The 20,044-nt window shown below is 38.3% G+C and overlaps 1 protein-coding gene across 2 annotated transcripts in view; it reads left to right on the top strand.

Annotated features, from left to right (window-relative positions):
* The window catches only part of PLCB1 (phospholipase C beta 1), a 669,260-nt gene that overhangs the window by 424,227 nt on the left and 224,989 nt on the right, over positions 1-20,044 (top strand). For both annotated transcript variants that reach the window (XM_020281914.2, XM_076010933.1), the window contains exon 4: positions 2,942-3,079. In XM_020281914.2, coding sequence (XP_020137503.1) covers positions 2,942-3,079 — 138 coding nt within the window. The remainder of the gene's footprint in view (positions 1-2,941; positions 3,080-20,044) is intronic.

Raw genomic sequence — 20,044 nt, 5'->3', positions numbered from 1 at the left:
AAGGACATTAGTAAGAAACTTGCTCATTATATACTTGAAATTATTTCTCCATTTACATACAGGACTACATGGTTTCAAAAAACTATGGTTTCTTTTGAGTAAATATTTCTCAAAACTATCTCTTTGGTTCATGCTCAATAACCTTTTTAATTTTTTTTTGTTGAAATGTTAACCATCCCAGATGTAGAGACATACCGTGTTTCCCCAAAAATAAGACAGGGTCTTATATTCAGTTTTCCTCAAGAAGACACCCTAGGGCTTATTTTCAGGGGATGTATTATTTTTTTTAAGCATGGTACAACAATCTACATTTATTCAAATATAGTTAAGTCATCTTCTTCTGGAATAGCATCATAACTCTCCAAACCCCGAATTCCATCCTAAATTTCTTGCGACTCTATTTCCTTTAAAACCATTGGGCCCAATCTCTCATGTCAAGCAATAGCGCTTTCATGGGGCAGATGAGAAGGCCTGCTCTTCTTTATCACTCCGTGACGAAATGCATCGGTTGTGCAGATACGCTGTGTAGCCATGCCCATCACTAGGTCTTATTTTCAGGGTAGGGCTTATATTATGCAAATGCTTAGAAATCCTGCTATGGCTTATTTTATGGGTAGGTCTTATTTTCGGGGAAACACGGTAATAAATCCTCAAATACCTACTCCTCAGATTCAATCATCATCCTTATTTTACCAGCCTGCTTCATCCACCCAATCCCAGACATCACCCCAAATATTCATTGTAAATTTCTAATTAGATAAAGGCCAGTATTTTTAAATATATATAAAAACAATGATTAGTGGGAAAACTTTTCAAAGATGCCACAAAGAGTTGATAATCTTTCTTATAAATTCTTCTTAACTGTCCCTAACTGTATTGTGGGAATCCAAGAAGCTCTTTTCCAGAATTATTTGCTATTCTGAGCACCTCCTCTGGGTGGTCTCTACTTGCTTTGAGTTCCTATATCTTAAGGAAAATTCCAGTGAATCCCTGACCCCAACACTTTGTCCCTGTAATTCTGAAAGGTGGCACTCTTTAACCAATCAACTATTTAATAAGTAAGCAAAAGTGTTTTGAAAGGATATGAGAATTAGGCAGTAAAGTGCTATAGACTGAACAGAAAATGCTTGGGAGAGAAAAAAGCCAGAAGATGAGTTTGTGCCTATCACTAGGAGGAAAGAGAGGGCCTAAAGTGTAGAGTCAATTCATTCTCAAATATTTTCCCATTCATTGTTGTAGACGTAAAAAATATTGAAGGACTTTGCAATCGCTGATTGAAAACTTGTGATTAATAATTACAAGTTCCATGTGGTTTCTGAGAATTCTTTTTCTCTTCAGTATTCAAAACACAAAATGGCAAGTCACTGATCAAATATATTTTCTCTTTTAACCTTGTCTCAATGGTGTTCAAAACCTTCCATGCAATTAATCATTTCACAGAACAGCTGGTAATCATTGTTTAATTAGGCTTCACAAAACATTCATTCTTCCTGAATGGTCTCCTTTAATCTTTCATTAATGCTAGAATGCTAAGTGTTTTCCTTTTGTCCTATTATTGTTTATTTTATAAAATTTTTACTATGTGTCTTGCCTTTTCTGGGTCATGCAAATTGATGCTTTTGTGATAGCATTTGCTCTTTCTAGGAATCTTGATGTATTTAATAAGCTCTCAACTTGTTAGTGAAGTTGAACTTTCACTTATATTAGGCAAAGCTTTGAAAGGGGATTTTTCTCTCTTCATAATTTACCTGGAAAACATTTCTCTTCATGCAGCCAAACAGAGGAGAAAGTTTTATTAATGAAAAAGAGAATTAATGGCACTAAATAAAGTAACTCATCTGGAAAGGTTTTGTTTGTTTTCTTTCTCGTTTTTTTTTTTATATATATATATCCACTATTTTCTTTATAAGGCTGGAATATATAAAAACTTCACAAGAGAGGTCAAAATAACCAGCCTAAGTAATCATGACCTACTGGCCCAGCATTTAGCTAAATAAATAAGAACGTAAGTTTATTTTTTTGCACAGAAGCTGGCTGCAAGTTTGCTAAGTGATTGATTTGATGCTAATTTTCCACATGGAATTCTCATTTCCTTTGGGGCCTGTCCTATGGGAGGAAAATAAATGCAGCCAAGCTGACTGAGCCCTGTTTCAGGTTTTGAGTTCTGAAGGTTTGGAAAACTCCTTTTCCCAGGAGCACTATATCTCCAAAGGATTCCCATTTATTGATGCCCCAAAGAACGTAATTTGCTCTGAAAAGACTTAAGGTCTTCAGTCAATTGCTCTTTCTGTCACTCTGTCACACATTTTTATGTGCCACAGTTCTCCCTGTATTTTCTCCAATCGTCCCATGAATTGCACATGGAAATGAAAAATCGCCATCCCTCTCCTTAATTCCCTGTGTCCAAATCCCAGTACATTCTAGGATAGAAATGAAATCAACATGTGCATGGCCAGCATCGCCTTTTGCTCACTCTAACATCCTACCTCTTTACGCCTGTCCTCTTTATGTCAGTGTTGGACATGGTCCATGTTGACAGCCCTGGGTGACACTGTCATATTTTGATTCCACAACAACCACCTTCTTTGTTTTAATGTATTCATGACTTAAGAAGAGGGGTAGAGATTTTTCATTTCCATATGCAATTCAGGGGACAGTTAATTGTTGCACATAAGAATGTGTGACAGGATGACAGAAAGAGTATACTTGACTGACAGCCTTAAGTCTCGAGCCAGAAATTCTCTCTCCACACAGCCTTTGGGAAAGATGCTTCACCTCTCTAGGCCGTTGTTGGGTAGGAAGCTACAATTCATATAATTTTCTAGTAAGACTAAGAGGCAACTTTGTTTTGAAGTCATTCTAACTCTAGTTATTTTGAAGCTATGATATGATGTTAGCATCTCTGGCGATAGGCTCATTGTTTCAACATTTTATTTTCCAGGACCCCAAATTGCGTGAACTTTTGGATGTGGGGAACATCGGGAGGCTAGAGCACCGCATGATCACCGTGGTGTACGGGCCTGACCTCGTCAACATCTCCCATCTAAATCTCGTGGCTTTCCAGGAAGAAGTGGCCAAGGTATGATGGATGGAAACTTCTAAAGGTTGTTGTCTCAATCTGAATCCTTGTGATAGCATTGTACTGAGAACTGTGAGACACTTTTAATTTTCGTCAAATTTAGCATGTGTTAAAATTTCATCTAAAAATATTTCAGCTGCCAAGTGTAAGTATAATTCAAACACTTCCAAATAATGGCATATACTTAGAATTATGGTGGTTTTCTTTTTTCATTAGGAATAAGGCATTTGATATAATTCCTTTGCAAAACAAAATATAGATAAAACCATATTCCGGCTCATCTACCTTACTCCACGTCATTCTTTCTAATCCTCATCCCTATGCCACTTCCAACCTCATTGTCTTCCCAACTCTCTCCTAGAGACACACATCTTCAGCACTTTCTTAACTCCTTTTTCCCTGCAGAGCACCTAGCCCACCGCATGCATGGAGTAGTTGCTCAATTAATATATAAATGATTGAAAAAAAATAAAAATTTAAATAAAACCATAACATAACAAAAATAATAAGTAAAAATAATAAATAATGTTTATTAAACATTGGACTAGTCAGATGTGGCACCTTCATTAAGGAGCTCCTATTCCACTGAGTGACCCTGTCAGATACATACAGGAATAACTAGAATATAGATATAGTAAGCAAGAAGTTATGAACATCTAGGACCCCTGAGCTCAATCAAGTGTGGCACTTTCTCTGGAAATATCCAATTGCCATTACAAGAATACTGAAAGGAACATATTTAAAGAAGAGCTTTCTTTTTCCATGTTTATGGTTTATAGAATACTAGTGATGATTCTTATCCTTCATATAATTTATTTAAAGAGTTAATATGCATCTAAGAATAACTTGAAGTCTAGATATCATATATGTTCCCTTATAGAGCATCTCATGTCACAAATCACAACTCCAGGGTCACTTCAGGTCAGTGTGTATTGTCTGAGCATTGTGATCTATATTTTTTAATCTTTAGTGTTCTGACAATTTTCTAAGCTACGCTTGATATACTGGCCTCGTTTCTAACTCATTACTGATTATTGGCAGGGGTTTATTTCTAACATTTACATAACATTGACTTCAATTCTTATAAAGAAATGAATTAAATGCCAACCAGTTTTAATACCCTAAGGTCTTTAGAAACTTCTGTCCCTAAGTGTGTTACAAACCTAATCTATTTCTCTCTTTACAAACCAAGCTACCCATTTATTTCTGTAGAATAATTTGTAAAGAGATTTCAGTTCAATGAAACATTGTTTAGGTGACAGCATTGTACCTACCCTGAAATGTTATTCTTTATCCTGCTTGTAAACTTCTGAATTGTATATACTTCATTTCTTAGTATGTGGTTAGGTGGTTGGATAGATGGATAAATACAGAAAAACAAACCCTAAATTATTTGCAAAATATTTTTTAAATATCTTTCCCCAAATGTAACTTTATTCCCTTTCTAAAAATAACCAATTTGTGATATTCACTAAATCTCTATTAAAAACATACAATACATTACAATGACTTTCAGGGAGGTTTCACTAAGAGTAAATATAGATTTTACATTACATACCCATCTGCATATTTTAAATTGCATTAAACTTTTGAGCAGTCATATTTAAAATATATTCAATTTCCTCCTCTCTGTAGGTTCCTACCCAATAATTCTCCTTAGGGGTTTTGATTTCTGAACCCTGTAATATTCCCCATCAGGAGTGCATCTATAGAGATTTTTCCAGCAGCTACTTGATGTTCCCGGTATAATTAATGAAGTTATGGAGAATATTTTTGCCTTCCCTGGTGGTGATGTTCTGTAGATTATTACCCCCCTCCACAGAAATTTCTCAGCAAGAAAGTTATGACTTCCAAATACCATTTTACTCAGAAAACTTACTTTTCATACTTCTAATTGTCGGTATTGTCTCATAACATCACACCCTCTATTCAATCTCTGCGACTAATGTGTGTAATACCTCATGTTAGTGCCAGCACCCAAGGAAACAGCTTCCTTTATTATGCAGCATGCCTGGCAGAAACCAGAGCTTCTTTGAAAGTCAAATGTCTCCAGAAGAAATTGTTTACCAAAAAAAATCATTTACAAATGGATTCCAGCTCATTCATTCATTCAACACTCATTTTTTGGATGCCTCCTTTGTGCCAGCCACAATTCCAATGCTAGTGATATGGCAGTGAACAAAGGCCTTCCCTCTGAGAGGTAGCATTCTAGAAGAAATAACCAGATAAATTGTGATTAAATGGTAAACATATCTGTGTCAGATGGAGATCTATGTGGAAGAAGAAAACATGAGGAGACAGGGAATGTGTGGGTGAGAGAAGGCAATTACCTTCTAATGGGCTGGTCATAACACAGGAAAGTAACTCCCAATGCTGGGAGCCACTTGAAGTCCAAGGGGGTCCTTGGCTTCGCCCAAGAAAGAATTCAGAAGTGAGCAGATAGTAGAAAGTGAAAGGGAATTTCATCAGAAATTATAGAAATTCTACTCCACATACAGAGCAGAGGCGCTAGTTTTCCCTGCAGTAGAGAACTGGCTCCCTGGTTCCCCCTGCCTTTCTATAGAGAGGAATATTCATGGCAGGGGCAGTGTTTCACCATCTTTATTCTAAGGGATTGGAACTTGTCCTGCCCCCATCCTGTTTTGATCAGGGTGATTTGAAACTTTGTTTTGAGCCTTCCTGATTCAGTTAGGCCATACTGCAGCACTGCCCAAGGCAATATCTGCAGTAATGCCCAAAGCAGTACCTGCCAGTTCCTTGTCTCAGTCAGAAAAGACAAAAATTTTGAAGGAAGTTGCCCAGCTACAATAATATCATAGATTTCTGAGAAATCTCTTGGATCAATTAGAAATTTAAAATTGGAACTAGGACTTAAACTTCCCTAAAGATACTATTCCAGATTTGCATGCTTTTTAAAATTCTTACCTAAATCACTTGAAATGGAGTTTGTAATTTTTTCCTTAAGACAAGTGGATCTTTTAGGAGGTGGACATGGGGAGAAAACTGTGTCTTTCAACATCTTCCTCTGTAGTTGGACTAAAAATGCACCTGTGTGCCCCAACGATCAGCAGATCAGCACCCCTCTTCCCTCGAAGGGTGCCTCTCTTGATGACTCTGGGAAACAGGTGGTTTGTTTCACACTTGCTCTGAGTTGCACAATTCACCCAGCACCTCCTGCTCCCCTGAACACCAATGGACATATCCATGTTTGCTACTGCTTGGAACTCCCAGACCACAGTCCCAGGGAGGGCCTGGCCTCTCTGTAGAGCTGCGGGGAGATGGTGAATGTCACCATCCTTCCCATTACTTTCCTGCCCTTAAACCCCAACAGTACTCCACTCATGACTTATGGTAAGGCTGGAGGTATCAGCAGAGGAAATGAAAACAGAGGAAGAGAGAAAGAACAACCAGGATGATAAATATGGCTGCCTCATGGCCCAGAGAGAGAGAATAGAAGTAAAACCCGGAGAAGATGTCCATGCAGGGATCCACTTCACTTGCTAGACTGTTTCTCCATTCTCTCCATGACTGAATCTTCCTTGATAATCTCCACCTTGCCAACCTCTAGCCATGTTCAGGGAGTGTCTCTCTACCCACCTGGTCACTTTCATCTTCGCTCCAGCCCCTTTCATCCCTACTATAGACCCTGGAGCTGAATGCCCACTTGAGCACAACTCTCACACCTCACTTGTTCAGTCTTCAGCATCAGGAAAACTGAACACTGACTCTGTCCCTAATATATCTTCAAACAGTCTGGAAAAGTCTTTAGCTCTGCAGGTCTTGGTCTAGTCTCTCCTGAGATCGCCTATAATGATGGGTGCTGATGTACTCTTCACTCTCCCCTGCTGTCCATCCAGTAGTTAACTCTTGAAACAGACATGAACACAAGAACAATTGCCCATTTTGAGAGACAGCATAGACCGGTTTAAGGGCTATACGCATAAGGCTTGTTGAAACACGGATTGTTGGGCCCCCGCCCCAGCAGGTCTGCTAAGTGTGCTGGTCCAGGCACCACACTTTGAAGATCTCTTTCTGAGAGAGGTTTGGGCTCAGTGTTGCTAGATCTTTGAGTTTTCTTCCAAAAGGCCCTGGAGAATCCATGTAAGATGTTATACTGGCAAGAGTTGTTTTAAAACATAATGTGAGCCAACAAAACACTACTACAGGCTGAATAAGACTTGGGGGCTTCCATTTGGCAGCTTTTTGGTCTACATTCACATTAAGTAAGAAAAACATTGTGCTAAATAAAACCTCAGGTCCTGACCACTGAGCACGATGGGGAAAGCACACAATATTATTTTGCAGAGCAGAATCATTGCTCCCCATCACAGTTGTTCATTCTCTAACTTCTGAACCATTCCTAGGGCCCTCTGGCGGGGGTGGGGGAGCTAAGAAATGCAACCTCTCAGCATGACATTTTTTTAAGACACAGAGAGCCTTAATGACCATTGTGGGAATTTTTCAAAAGTTTTATGATAGCTACTTTTCTGTGCCTTAGATTAGATCATATTCTTAACCAGAGCATCTCCATGCCCTAAAAGGGGAAAGGAGACAGAAGAACGTGAAAGAAAATCTTTTGGACGTCTCTAGTTTCCACTTTTAAACATGTAACTTGAAAATTAAAGAATAAGGGAGACAAATCATGATTTAGGCAGGTCAAATTAAAAAGTCGAGAAGAGCATAAACACTACACAGTGTTCTGTGAGCTCACCTTATCACATTCAACCCATTAATTAAATGAATGCAAACCAAGCAATTGAGAATTTACTGCTGGAGGAGACAAATATGGGCTATTTGCTTGCTGCAGAAAATAAGACTCTACTGCAAATGAAATATGTCACCCTGCAAGGTCACAGTTTTGACTTTTTGTGGGAAGGAACTAAGCAGTAGCAGAACTGATTCTCACATGAGTCCTGAGATTGGGCTCTAGGAAGGAGCACAGTGAAGGGGAGAGAGCACTGAAGGAGTTTGTAAGTCAGAAATCTCAGCTTCACTCTTCTGCCAAGTGGATTGTGGGCCTTCAAGCCTCTCGACAATTTGGGTGTATTCTTCATCCATAAAACGAAGACCTTGGATTCATTCATTCCTTTATTTTTTCAACAAAATTTGCTAAGCCCTTTGATGTATGCCGAGTTCTGTTATAGATACTGGGGATAAAGCAGTAAAGAAACCAGATGAAGACCTTTGCCTTGCCCATGGGAAGCATACCTTCTGGTGAGGGAGAGAAGTGTATTAGAAAGTATTAGAAAGAGACAGTGATATTGATAAAAATGAAGTAGAGATAGGGAGTGCTGGAGAAGAGGACATTAAATAGGATGGCCAATTCAGGCATCTCTGAGAAGGTGACACTTGGGCAAAGACTTGAAGATGGTGAGGGAGAAAGCCATAGGGATATCTGGGAAGACAGCATTTCACATAAAGAGAACAGCAAAGTCCCTGAGATAAGACATTGTCTGACAAGGCTGGCAGGAGGAGGTTGAGCAAGATTGAGAGAAGGTAGTAGTAGCAGAGGGAATTGAGGAGGCAACTGCAGTTGATTTGGTTTTAGGGTGGTGCAGGCTTTTGAAGGACTTGGGCTGTTACTATGAGTCTGATGGAGGCCATGAGAGGGTTTTCAACTGAAAGCAGACAAAGTGATCTTATGTAACATCTAGCCAGTAATGGACTGCAGGTGGAGGGACAATAATGGAAGCAAGCAGATCAAGTAGGAAACTATTGAAATATTTTAGGTGAGTTTCTAGTTATTTAGACTAAGATGGATCTGTAGAGAAGATGACAAGGAATCTATATACACACACAGGCACACACACATTTAGAGGAGGAATTGACAGAATATGCTATGAATTTTATGTTGCATGTGAGAGAAAGAAGAATCAAGGATGACATTAAGTTTTGGCTCAAGAGACAGGAACAATGGAAATATCACTTACTGATACAGGGAAAATTTAAGCTAGTATGTCAATTATTACTTGGGGGCATATAGCAGGACTTCAGGTTTAGTCATGTTCAGTTTGACTTATTATTCAATACCCAAGTGGAAATGTTGAGTAGGCAGTTGGATATACAAGCCTGGAGTTGAGTGTTAATGGCGTTAAAAAGTTATCATAGTATTTAATGAAACCGTATGAGATGAGCCAGGAAATGACTGTAGATAGAGAACATGTCCAAGGCCTGAGTCATTAACACCCCAACATGAAGAGATAAGAAAGAACCAGAAAAAAAGGAAGCCAAAAAGGAGAATCCAGTAAGGCAGCCACCAGGCAAATATGTGTCATTGGAAGCCAGGAAAAGAAAGTGTTTCAAGGAAAGGAGAAGAGAATGATCAGTTGGGTCAAATATTGTTCATAGTTCAATTAAGAAGAAGACCAAGAATTGACAAGTGGATTTAACAGTGCAGAGATCATCATTAGCCTTGATTAGAGCAACTTCAGTGGAGTGGTGAGGTCAAAAGCCTAACTGGAATGAGTTCTGGGAAATATTGGGGGAAACAAATTAAGAAGTCAAAATAGATTACTCCTTTGAAAAGTTTTAATGTAAAGGGCAGCAGAGAAGTGGGAAACCTGCTGGAAAGGGAAGTGAGGCCAACAGATGGTTTTATAAGATGGGAGAAACAACATGTTTGTGTATTGAGGAGAATGATTCTGTGGAGGGAAACCAAGTACTAGTGTAAGAGAGTAGACTTTCTAGAGCTTGTTATTGAGTAGGCAAGAACAGTAGGATTTATTTAGTGCAGGGCTTGGAAAAATATAGCCTGGGGGCCAACTGTGGTCCACCACCTGTTTCTATAAATAAAGTTTTATTGGAACACAGCAGCACCCATTTGTTCACTTGTCTATGGCTGCTTTTACATGACAGAGTAGTTATGACATAGACCACATGGCCCACAAAGCCTAAAATATTTACCATCTGATCCTTAATGAAAAACATTTGACTCTGTTATAGTGCACAAATAGAAGGGGTGAGCTTAGACAGGAGCAAGGGCATTTCATCCAAAAGAAGAGGAAAAGTGGATTATGTAGATAGAAATGCCTGTAAGTGGTTCATGTGGTGGAGGGCAGTCATAGTTGTTCTCTTCTAATCACCTCTGTTTCCCCCAGAGACAGATGAGAAAGAAGCTAAGAGTAAGGACTATTGGATTTTTCAAGATCTTTTCAGGACTAGTTGGTGAATTTCTTTAAAGATCTGACTGATAAGGTTAAAATGGACTGCAGAAGACAGATCATTTGCATCTGCCCACAACAATAGTGTTATTTTTAGCAAGTTAATTGATTCATCGGATCAACTTTTCAGTCGGTCAATAAATTTGAAGGTAAAATAGTTTGCCCAATTTTAGTCTTTTCCACAATATTCTGTTTTTCCTATGGTGGGGGACCTCCATAGAAATAAATTTCTGGGAGTGTATAGTACTCCTTTAAGTCCTGCAGTCTAAACAACATTTTGTAGGTTGCAAAGGCAGAATGCTTTGAGCCAGAGGCAAGAGTTCAGAGGATTGCCACATGTTGGCATTTCCCTTTGGGTCTCAGAGATCCAGTGTGCAGCTGTTGGGAAACCACTCCTCAGCTAAAGAATGTCAACAGGTAGTGAAATCTGCCCCATGAATTAGCACAGAGGAAAGTGCTAACTTTCCAGCATGCAAAGGAAGCACAGGTGAAGCTTTCTCTGTTTTGGATTTAGAAAACCAAAATTATTTTCACCATATCTTTCCTCTGGGTTATGGTCCCTTTTCCAATCATTCATGATGGAAATTGAACAGCATGCGTTTTCAGAAGGCTGGAGTTGGTATTCTGGGAAAGATGATTCCCTGTGTGTGATGAGACTGGAAACAGTCCCCTCTGGCTGGTCCCCTAGAAGTTCATCCTCTCAACCCATCCCTGCTCCTTGTTTAACGCAATCCATTAGTAAGGCAGCCTATCACCCTGAGAGACAGGATTTGAGATTCAGGCTTTGATAGTAAGTCCTAAATAGTTTGATAATCTGATAAGACCCCTGGTGGACACATTGTTGAACCACTGCCCAGTTTGGCAAATTTCAGCCCAAATGTTGCTCCAGTCTATTGAGAAGCAGTGGATAAGACAAGCAAAGATCTGATTGATGAGTTGAGATGGAGATGCCTAAAGGCAGGGTCATGCGGGGATATTTTGTGTTACTTATCTACGCAAGGATTGGCAGACACCATTACTTTCAAAGCTCTTTTCTTTCTTCCTTTCCTTTCCTTTCCTTTCCTTTCCTTTCCTTTCCTTTCCTTTCCTTTCCTTTTCCCTTTCCCTTTCCCTTTCCCTTTCCCTTTCCCTTTCCCTTTTCCTTTTCCTTTTTTTTTTTTTTTTTTGACAAAGTCATACTCTGTTGCCCTGGGTAGAGTGTAGTGGCATCATCCATCATCCTAGCTCACTGCAACCTCAAACTTCTGGGCTCAAGGGATCCTCCTGCCTCAGCCTCCCAAGTAGCTAGGACCATAGGCGCATACCACAACACCCAGCTAATTTATATTTTTAGTAGAGATAGGGTCTCACTCTTGCTCAGGCTGGTCTCAAACTCCTGAGCTCAAGTGATCTTCTTGCCTTGGCCTCCTAGAGTGCTAGGATTACAGGTGTGAGCCACCACGCCCGGCCTGAAAGCTCACTTCTTTAAACACTAAATTCTCCTAAGCATTTATACACAGGAAAAACATAACAAATTCATGTTTCCTGTTTAGCCATACTAATGGGAACTGAGCCAGATTTTTACATTTTTTATTGAAATAGAACACATACAGAAAAGTTCACAGATCCTAACTGTATACCTTCATGGATTTCTGCAATGGGAATGTAACCATGTAATCAACACCCAGACCAAGAAACAGAGCATCACCAGCAACCCAGGAATTTACCCTGCTAAACCACAACTCTATTTTGGCTTCTAACATTATTGATTAGTTTTACCTGTTTTTAGAATGTCTATGAATGGAATCATACAATATAGTCTTTATGGTCTGACTTCTATTATTCAACATTATATAATGAGATTTATGAAAGTCTTCTATATTTAATGTATGGTTGTAGTTTGTTCATTTTCCTTGCTAAATAGTATTCTGTAATTTATTTACAGAATGGGCATTCAGGCAGTTTTCAGTTTTCAGTTTAGGGCTATTACAAATAGTGATGCTACAAACATATGCCTTTCTGTTGGTTAATACACCTGCGAGTGTAATTGTTGGTCATAGATCTTCAGATGCTCTTCTTTAATAGTGCAGATTTCCTCAAGTTGTTGAGCCAGTTAAATTTTTAAATGTTATTTCACACATGCAAAAATAATATTTGATGTAAGATATCTGTATATAAAATTATTACATTTTGAAGTAGCTGTCATAGAATAATTGAGCTCTCCAAAAATATGTCCTATAAACTGAACATTAGTCTTTAGTGTCTGTGAGTTTATATTTTCTACCTCTGTAGCTATGAGTGTCTTAGAGAATCTAATTCACTTATTTCAAGGGGGGCATGATGTGGGATTTTCTACAAGTTTTTCTTCATCCATACCAGTTGCTTGCCCACCACCCAGATAACATCTAAGCTCTCTGAATTTCCTAACTCATGCTTACATCTCTAGCATGGTTCCCCTTCACCCTGCCCTCTGGTTCAAGCCCTTGGCAGGCCTCATCTAAAATCATCTCCTACCTCCTTTCCTGGAAACCCCTCTTTGCTGTCCAGCTCTGCTCACCCATCTGCAGAAGAAAGGTCTTTAAAAAACAAACTCAAACCTGATCATATTTAAAATCCTTACCATCCTCTATTACCTACCTAATGGGTACAATGCACACTATCTGGGGGATGGGCACACTTACAACTTTGACTCAGATGGTACAAGAACAATTTATGTAACCAAAACATTTGGACCCTTGTAATACTCTGAAATTAAAAAAAAAAAAAAAAAGTAACTATAGTCTATGAAATGAAGTTGGAAAATAGGAAAGAAAGAGAGAAAATTGAAGGAGACTGCCATAGCCACCTCTGGGCCATTCCTGTCATAGAAACTGATACATCAAAAACTTTGGGAATTTTATTAAACATTCCTCCAAATTCATAGTTTTAGATATTTAAAAGTGACTTCCAGAGACATGAGGTTCTTATATTTCTTTTTTTTTCTGGGAACGTATACATGGAGGTAAGAATTTTCAGACACTGGTGCATATACTGTGCAAAATGTGCAGTTTCTGTCATTTACTTTTTGAATTGACCAATTTGTGGTGAGTAAACTCTGGCTGTAAGTTTGATATTTCTTTAAATTAAAAATGATTAAGAAAAATGCAAAAGAGCACTATAAATTATGTTCAGCATCATATTAGTGGACATAACAGAAAATGATACATGATTTCCTTGGGGATAGAATATATATACCAAAAAAGTTGCTATTTACAAATGTAAAAAGTTAGGCCTCTAGTTCTTGTGTTTTGTGAGATCTTCATTCTCTGCTATTCCTGACATTCTCATATTAAAAACCATGCCTACATCATTGTAGGCTATTCCCCTACTGAATCCTAAATAAGGACTGAGTCTTTACTATGTCAATACATTGTGCTGTTAGTCTTGGGATTTTATATTTGTGGGTATCCTTTGTTGGAAAATGAGATTCGCCCCACATTCTGCACTTGAGCTTTGAATGTGTGTCAGGCAAATGGAGGATGCACATCTTAAACTTTTACATTGTGAAAATGGCATCCATCTGGAACATTCGTATAAAAGTTCAAAAGTCAAAAGAGAGAGATTCATAATGAAAAGAGAAAAACAAGGGCAATTTGGACTTCAATCTCTTCCTTACACACAGATAAGAAACAGCACTTGCTATTCTGGTGATTATGAAAAAGACACACCCCTGTCATCTGTGTCCTGGATGTCTTTTCTGCATTCCTTAAACAAGAACAGTGTTCAAGGGTGCCACGTAAAAAAATTAATGCCAAACTGAAAGGAAACTATAAACCCTGAAATGATTGTGATTTCAGACTGTGGGCTCCTGTTAGTATAAGCCCACTTCTCCCCAGAAAGAGAAGACAAAACTGCTTCAGCTATAGCATCTGTCCTTTCCTCCCATCATAGTCTAACTCACATAGAGCGCTGCAGTCAAGGAAGTCCCCAGCTCAGAAGCAATTCAGCCAGCCTCTAGGCATAAGTCTGAGTTAGAATTGGGCCCAACGGGATATGGAGTAAGAATTAGGAGTGAAAACAAGGGTGAGGAATTAAAGGCATAGGAACAAATCTCTCAGCCCCTCTACCTCCTCCTCTGGCTCCTCACACAAAATAATTTATAACCCGTTACTTCTGTTAGAGCTGGTTTCCTTCGGCCCCAGGAACAGAGAGGCAGAATCGCTGAGGCTGCAAAGCACAAAGGAGTTTATTGGCTAGCTCGAGCTAGGGTCCAGGTCCCAGAGCACCAATGCAGTGGCCTCCCTAGGAACCAGCACCCCGCCCTGGGGTATAAGTCAAGCTTTTATACTTTTCTGCAAGTTATACACGCTGGGTACACCTTCCCCCCTCAGTCCATTGGTTCCTTTAAAAGTGGCTGGTCCTGTCAGCTCCTGATTGGCTCCTTCAAAAGCTGCGCACGTCATTTGGGGAAGGGTGTTGTCGGAGTCACTTCAGGGAAGGGTGTAGTAGGGGAAGTTTTGGGGAAACCGAAACTTAGGCCTACTCCAGGAAGTGCAGCCTGTCATTGAGTCACTCCTGCTCTCATTCCTGTTTTACACTTCCCAGGTCAAAAAGCTGAAGGTCTGTCTGTTATGGAATTGAGCAAACTATTTGAAAAGAATTATATTGGCTAGCAGTGATTGGAGTTAGGGATCCGGAGTAAAGCTCTTCTCATTCTAGCATTTAGCGCTATCACACCATAATGCCTGCAAGCCGGAAATTCCATTTGCATACTCAGAGCTCTCAGTCAGCCCTTTGATTGCCCCAGCCTAACCCGTGAACCAACAACAAAATGTCCTCAGCCTTTTTAAAGAAGGCTACAAGATTGAATGAGAAAGGAGGCCAAGATGAACAAAAAGAGAAGTGATGATGGAAGACGCAGGGAAATTCAAGAAACAAATGATTTTAAAAACCCATAAAGTATCTTCAGAGAAAATTGGAGATTGATTCTATCCTTAAGATTATGAGTACAATTTGCTATGGAAGAAAAGCAAAAAAAAAAAGCAGTTTTCTTAGAAATCAAAAATATGATAATGGAATAAAAATTAAAATTCTATAGAATAAGTAAATGGAGATGAAGGAAATGAGATGAAAGTTCCCAGAATGTGGAACCAAACAATAATGAAGGTAGCAAACAAACAAACAAACAAAGAGTAAAAGACAAAAAGATGGCAGTAGAGAGAAAAGATGTGAGATACAGGCATCGTTAGTCTAAAGAGTGCAATAAGCAATGAAAAAGAGAAAACAAAAGAGGGGAAATAAAGACAAAATACAAGAAAGCATCTGAACATAAAAGAAAGATATTGGTCTTAAAGTTTAAATAGCAAGTATAGGAATGGAGTAGATTCAGGAAACATGAGTAGGAAGCTGGAAAATAATAGATAAATGAAAAAAGCTCCCCAAAAGAAATTTAAAGTAGTGGGAGGGGATAAAGGTATAAGAAATATATCATCTAAATATAAACCATACTAAAGCATGCAGGATTTTCAACAACTGGAGAAGCAGTGAAAAAAGATCCATATTAACTTGACGTTAGGAATATTTCCTTTTCGAGAGCCGTGTGGGTCATGGTGTTGGAACTATAGCAAGATGATCATAATCTAATATATGGCAGAGCAGAAAATTATAGTTTCATTTTCATAATCATGTAAATTTTTGTCTGTTTTAAACTTTCAGAATCAATTTATATGTAAGTAATTGAGGTCATAATTATAGATACTGGACAAGATAAAACTTTAATTATTTAAAAGTAAGTTTATGCTAACAAGAGTGAGAAATAAAAGGATTGGCAGGTAAATGTCCTCTGCTCACAAACAGAGAAGCCAAGCAATACTACTTTAATGGACAGATAAAAAAAAAAAAGTTTAAGTATGTTGCTGGAGATTACAGAGGTGGAGGTGGAGGGGAGGAAAGAACATTAATGATAGAATTCTATTAGGAGGAAGAAGAAAGGGCACATGAAAGATACAGTCATAGATTTAAAACCTATTCAATCAGAGCAGGATATCATAGTCAAATTCTAAAATTGATCAATCAAGAAAAAAGATTATATATATATTTAAAAATATGAAAGTAACCCCCAGAAATTTAAAACCAAATTCTGAAAATCGTTGTCAAGAAACAGAACTAGGACACAGAAATGATCAATGCCTTTCATAATAACCCCTCTGAACAATGTTTTAAAGCTATGTCTCTGTTTCATTAATTTTTTAGATTACTGCCACTTAATGAGCATTTATTGTTGGACCTGTCACTGGTCTAAGCATTTAACATGGATTATCTCAATTCTCACAAGAGTCCTTGGAAATAAGTTCTATTATTAATATTACCTCCATTTTATAAGATAAATGAATATTGGACAGGTTAAAAAAAAACAAAACAAAAAACCTTGCTCAGGATGATTATAGTAGTCAGGAGTTGCATTTGGCCTTGCTCAACAGAAAACCAAACCAGACAATAGCTTATACAAATGAAGGGTTTTTTTATTTGTTTTTGCTTTGTTCAGTTTTGCTTTTTTTCCCCCCTTATGTATTAATAACAGGAAGCCTAAAAGTAAGGTGGTTTCTGGCATTGATTTTTGTAGCTCATTAATAACCAGGCTGAAGTCTGTGTGATTCTCATAGCCCTTCCTTGTAGATAAAGATGTCTCTGCAGCTCTGGCCATTCCATTTGTTCCTAACAGCACAAAGAAAGGAGCACCTGTATCCAGGAAACCAAATTTTCCCAGAATTCCCACAGACTTCTGCTTCCATGTAATTGGCCATGTGCCCTAAAGGGGCCATGCTAGCTGCTGAGGACGTTGGAAAATGTTGATTTTTCAGTTGGGCATTTAGCTGGCCTGAATGATGTTGAGTTTTGGTTAGGCAAGAAGGAAAAAATTGGATGCTAAACAGCACTTAGCAATGGGTCCTACAGCTAGAAAGTGGTAGAATGGGATTCTGAAATCCAATAAATTGGATTTATAAATAAACTAGGAAAAGGATCAATAATATGAGAGTCAGGAAGAACCATTAAATAAAGGTATACCAATATTTTAATTTTAAATTAGAAGATTAAAAAAAAAAAAAAAACCTGTGTTTAAGAGTCACTCTTCCATGACCTCCACAGGCAGTGAGGAATGATAGAAGATGAAAAAGTCAAGACCAAGGGCAAAGAGTAGTTCTCACAGTAGAGGAAAGACTAATATGATCAATTTACTTACCAAGGGTCAAATACTCATTCATCCAAGGAGAAGGATCTAGCTTGCAAAATGTTTTAAAATAAAGTTGGGAGGTATAATTAAAGTAATTTAATACAAATCGATTTCCAAATGAGAAAATTATATTTTAGCAAAATTCTATCATTAAGTTATAAGTTTAATGAAGAAGTACCTGTGCATAATTCACTCAGCAATTTTCAAGGAATGCAGTTTTAATTTTGTCAAGCAGATTTTGTTTGGGAGGTAAGCAACACTGCTTAACTCCCAAGAAACTATGATTGGTCCATTTTTTCTGCTTGGCTCACATCTTACTAAGGACCTTAGCCATGTTGCTTTTTCCTTTTAAAATCTTTTTTATTTGATCTCTTCAAATAGAATTAGTTTTAAAAATGAACAATGATATCAATTTTCATTACAGACCCTGCTTACATACATTTATTATCTATAGTACCCAGCACTCAGGCAAATGCAACCAAAGTAATAATTAACATTGAGACTGCTGGGATTAAAAGACATAATAAATAGCAAGTGTTTTGATAAAAGTGACATAAGACTGTTGGCGGAACCATTTGAAGAATGTGGTGGATTGACATGAAATCCATAGAAAGGAAGCTTTGAGGGGGAACATCCCTATATGAACACTCAGTTAGCATTTTCTCACTTGTACAAATGAGCAAGGACTTCAGGAAACCAGCTGGAGGCAGAGGAGCTCTCCTCCCTGGCTGGTGCTAAAAATAAACTTGGGACTCACAATGATATATAGCTGCAAACCTCTCATTGTGAAAACTTCGACCAAACCAAATCTACTCTGTGCCATAGATGTTGATCTTTGGGGGAAGTTTTATTTTTTCCCCCTTTGAAGAATTCTCTTAAAGTTCATCTGAGTTGGATTTTACCACAATAAACTTTTCCTATTTGGCAAAAGAATGTTTAGGGGACTAGAATGTACTGGACCTGACACCTCTCAAAATAGCCCATCCTCTGCACTGCATTTTCAGTAAGTGTGAACGCTTCCTTAGATCATCATGGTACCATTTAGCACAAACTACTTCACTTATCTAGGGGAAGACACATGGGCAAGGATTCTTTAAAATGCAGCCCCAAAACTTAAATCAACATAAATTATGTCTATGTAGCCAACATGGATGCCATAAACTGTAACACTAAAGCTCCTGTGCTTTAATTAGTTGGAGAGCTCCCTCAGCCCCGTGTTACCTTCAGTACTCCTAGTTTTTATAACCTATTCCAGCATAGTTCACTTTATAATGAATTGCTTTCCAAAGACTTAAGTTATAAAGCATGGAACTAGGTCTCTGTCATTTTACGCATTCATTTATACAGTCAGCTCAATGAGTATAAATTTAGTGCCTATTTTATAAAAATAATAAGATTCCATGCCTATTGTGGAATGACACACATCCTATCCTTCTATCTGCTTTCCCACAAGGCTCCAGGGTAATGGGCGTATGTGGTGTGGCATGTCTTCTACACTTTCTGTACTCTTCCACCCTTCTGCTCACTACTGCTTCCCCTAGCTCCAAAGATTGAGTTGTCATGGATACGCTGAGGTTCTTACCTCAGTTGATTGTTCTAGGTCTAATCAGACCTTTCCCAGGCTGCTTCATACCGAAAGTGAGGGAATTAATCAGACTCTCTGGTGGTGGGAGTTGCTGTATATGACAACTCCTGGTGCAGCTGGAGTGATTTCTTCCATGGGGAAGAATCACTCAGTAGGGAAAAGAATAATGCCCTCAGGAAGAGAGAGCAGGGCAAAAGCAATGAAGAAAACCCTCTTGGCATTCAGTCTCCAGATTCCTGATAATCTTACACTCTAAATACATTCTTTGGTTGAAGTTTATCCATTTTTCCTTCAATTATGGGAAGTAACCCAATAATTCTTGGTAAATTCTCCTGTTTCCTAAGTTAGAGTTCTGTGTTTGTCAGCTGTAGTCTAAAGACATTTAAATCACATAATCTGAAAATAATTATGCACCTTTCCTTGATTTGAGTAATGTGACATGCTTAATGTCCCAATACTGATAGTATTGGATCCTAATATGTTTTCTTGTTTTTTTTTTATTTGTTTTTGTAACTATGTGTGGTTATCAATCATTTCTATTTGAGAATGGGAATAAAATGAGAACATTTTGAGTATAAAATATAAAATCTTCACTACCACCTAATACAGAGAATCTGTACCAGAAATTTATCCAAAATCCTAGCTTTTCTATACAGAATCATAAATGCAGTGACCTGTCAGACAGTCCTTTCTGATTTTAACAAAAGGCTTCACAGCTCATATACCACCTTTCACCATGAAAAGATTCTTCTCTGCATCAGGACAAATGCTCAGCATGATGGGTGCTGATGCATGCCAGGAGGTGAGAGAAATGTGCTCAGCCAGGTGAGGCGACTCTGAATGAGGCTCACAGTGTTCCCTCTTACATCCTAAACTGCTATCCACTTATGAGAAGGGGTAATCAGGACACAACCATTTTCACCGACGGCAACAGTTTTCCAACAAATAAATATAAAGCAATATAAGAATTAAGACTTCTATGTTTCCCAAATATCAAAATATCTTGTTTTAAATTATTGCATACCTGGGAA

Source organism: Microcebus murinus, chromosome 16 (assembly GCF_040939455.1).
Source record: "Microcebus murinus isolate Inina chromosome 16, M.murinus_Inina_mat1.0, whole genome shotgun sequence".
NCBI classification, from domain to species: domain Eukaryota; kingdom Metazoa; phylum Chordata; class Mammalia; order Primates; family Cheirogaleidae; genus Microcebus; species Microcebus murinus.
This window is presented reverse-complemented; position numbering and strand designations above follow the sequence as displayed.